This window comes from Lipotes vexillifer, unplaced genomic scaffold, assembly GCF_000442215.2.
Source record: "Lipotes vexillifer unplaced genomic scaffold, Lipotes_vexillifer_v1.1 scaffold72, whole genome shotgun sequence".
In the NCBI taxonomy this organism is placed as follows: Eukaryota; Metazoa; Chordata; class Mammalia; order Artiodactyla; family Lipotidae; genus Lipotes; species Lipotes vexillifer.
In genome coordinates, this window is record NW_006769482.1 from 1,683,850 (window position 1) to 1,686,782 (window position 2,933).

Genomic DNA, 2,933 nt, shown 5'->3' on the forward strand with positions numbered 1-2,933 from the left:
AGCAGGGCCCGTGTAGGGGGCGCGGCCGCGACCCCCACGCGCCGAGCAGCCTGGCGACCTCCACGCGCGGCGGGCCCTTCCTACCCCACCCAGCGGCAGGTGGACAGTGTCGCTATGAAGAGAAAGCCTCGATTGTCCCTCCTACAAACCGCCACACGCCAGATCTCCGCTATTATGCACCCTCCATAGAAATGCAAACGAGCCGCGTGCGCCGGCCGCAATCTGCTGGCGCGCCCGGGCGCCCCGCAGCGCTCTGCAGCGGGCGGGGAGGTTGGCTAGAACCTTTCAGCTCGCCCGGGTAGGGGCCTTGTTTGTGCTAGGAGAACCTAGCGCTCTGGGCCGTAGTGTCAGCTGGAGGGGGCTGCACTCAGGCAAGCTTAAAGCCAGCGCTGCGTGTTATTACTTTAGGTTCCGGTTTAAAAGCAATGGTCTCATTGACTCCAAATTTAAAGTAAAGAAAAAATAGAAAGGTAGCAACAAAAATAATGCAAAAAAAAATTCATTAGATTCCCCAAAGGTGCGTTTCACAAATTGCAGCGTACTGTTAGTCAGCAAGGTTTTTTTTTCTTTTCTTTTTTAAAAACTTTTTCCTTTTAAGGACTTAAGAAAAACAAAAAGGCGAGATGAAATCTGCAGGCTCCAGTCTGCCTGGTAACACCCCGACAAAAGCGGCAGATTTGAGGCATTGTCATCCCCCGCACCCCTCCCCACGTGGCCTTCTGGCACGAGCCTCCGGCCGCCGCCTCATTTGCATCACAAAGCGGGCGCGGGCCAATGGGCGCGCAGGCTCGCGCCAGCTGGCTGTGCCAAGGGCCCAGCCTATATAAGGGCGCGCGGCGGCGCCGAGTCTAACTAGCTGGTGGTAGGCGCGCCGGTTTGGGCAGTAGACCTTCTTGTCTTCGCTCGCGTCCGCTCCTCCCTCTCCTCTTGTGGATAATTTGCTGCTCGCCAATCGCAACATGACTCTGGAAGAAGTTCGCGGCCAGGACACGGTTCCCGAAAGCACGGCCAGGTAGCTCGGCGCCGAGCGTCGGACGTCTTTGGGCTCGGGGATCCTGATCCTGCCCTGGCCGCGACTGGTTGGGCGTCAGTCTTCGGGCCCGCTGGGGTGGGAACCCGCTGGGTGGGAGCCGGGCGCGAGTGTGCCGGCTGGGCCGGGGGTACGGCACTGAACTGGCGCGCCGGACTGGGGCGCTGGGGGTGCGTCCCCGGGCCTGAGGATCCCGGCGCACCCTCCTGCTAGTCCCCGCTCACGGCGCTGGCTCGTCCGCAGGATGCAGGGCGCCGGGAAAGCGCTGCACGAGCTGCTGCTGTCTGCGCAACGCCAGGGTTGCCTCACCGCCGGCGTCTACGAGTCCGCCAAAGTTCTGAACGTGTGAGTATAGACGCGGTCCGGGCAAGGCGAGTGGGGCGGGAGGAGAGACAGGGAGACCGGGGAGATGGCGGCGAGGGACACCCGGGCTCCCCGACCCGACCTCACCATCTCCTCCTCGCCCGCGCAGGGACCCCGACAACGTGACTTTCTGCGTGCTGGCCGCCGACGAGGAGGACGAGGGCGACATCGCGCTGCAGATCCACTTCACTTTGATCCAGGCGTTCTGCTGTGAGAACGACATAGACATCGTGCGCGTGGGCGACGTGCAGAGGCTGGCGGCGATCGTGGGTACCGGCGACGAGGCGGGTGCGCCGGGGGACCTGCACTGCATCCTCATTTCGGTGAGTGTCGCCTTCGGCCCGATGCCGTCCCCGCCCCCGTCATCGGCCAGTGGCCAGCCAGGCTGACCTCTGCGCTCTCCCCGCAGAACCCCAACGAGGACGCATGGAAGGACCCCGCTTTGGAGAAACTCAGCCTGTTCTGCGAGGAGAGTCGCAGCGTCAACGACTGGGTGCCCAATATCACCCTCCCCGAGTGACAGCCCCGCGGGTATCCTTGGTCTGATCGACGTGGTGACGCCCCGGGGCGCCTAGCGCGGGGCTGGCTCTGTGGATGCGCCCTCCGAGGGCGCTGGAGTGCGGCGTGGAGACTGGCAGGCGGGGGCGCGTGGAGAGCGGCAAGGAGGTGCGGCTCCCTCCCGAGGAGGGACCCGGCGGCGGCAGGGGCAGGCTGGCCCCAGCCCAGGACTCTACAAGTGTGGGGAGCGGCTGCTCGCCCAGGAAGGCCGGAGGCGGGACCTTGGCCGCGCGGCCGAGAAGGACGGACTGGACGGGCAGGAGTGACTCAGCAGCCTGTACTCCCGGCAGAAAGGAGGAGAAAGGCAAGGCCAGGCGGCCTGGACTTGTACAACAGTTACAGGAGCTCTGACGGATTTAGCAGTATGCACTGCTGTTTCAAAACGGACACGGGTGATGCTTCATTTTCTAAAGGATTATGCTGCTGCAGTTTTGAGTTTTACAATAAACGTACTGAAACAAACTTATTCTCTTTATTGAAGGCAGGGGATCTTTGTCTGCGGGGAGGTGGTTTGCAGGGCTGTTGACTTCTGAAATTCACGGAACTCGATGGCATTTGTTCCATCTTCCTGTTGGGGCTGAATTACAGGCTCCTGGGGTGCTGGAAGTGGGGGAGGGGACGCCAGCTGGGTGTTAGGGCAGAACTTGAGCCCTGCTCCTATTTCTCTCCCTTCAGGAAAAATTTTAAACTCTCAAGACAGGAGCATACTTGGGATAAGACATCAGTGCAGCAGCTGGCCATCCAACCTGATAACAGAGGCCTTTCCCTCCCCTGCCCTTCTCTCTCCTCTGCCCCCTCCTTTCCAACAGCTGCTTATCGGAACAGCTTGCAGGATGCAGGCAGCGCCTTCCTGCACAATGAGCTTTGCTTTCTGCAGGCGCTGCCCTTTGTGGTCCCTGAGGATGGTGGCAGACTGCTCTCAGGAACCTTTTCCTCTTAAAGGAATGGCACTTGCAGCAATGTCACCAAGGTATTAATATCG

At 61.0% G+C, this 2,933-nt stretch overlaps 1 protein-coding gene across 1 annotated transcript; it reads left to right on the plus strand.

Annotated features, from left to right (window-relative positions):
- The first annotated feature begins 851 nt into the window (after positions 1-851).
- Positions 852-2,413, plus strand: GADD45G (growth arrest and DNA damage inducible gamma). Its single transcript, XM_007445623.1, has 4 exons — positions 852-1,012; positions 1,274-1,375; positions 1,503-1,716; positions 1,803-2,413. The coding sequence occupies exons 1-4, from the start codon at positions 960-962 to the stop codon at positions 1,911-1,913; spliced, it is 480 nt and encodes a 159-aa protein (XP_007445685.1). The 5' UTR covers positions 852-959; the 3' UTR covers positions 1,914-2,413.
- Positions 2,414-2,933: the final 520 nt, after the last annotated feature.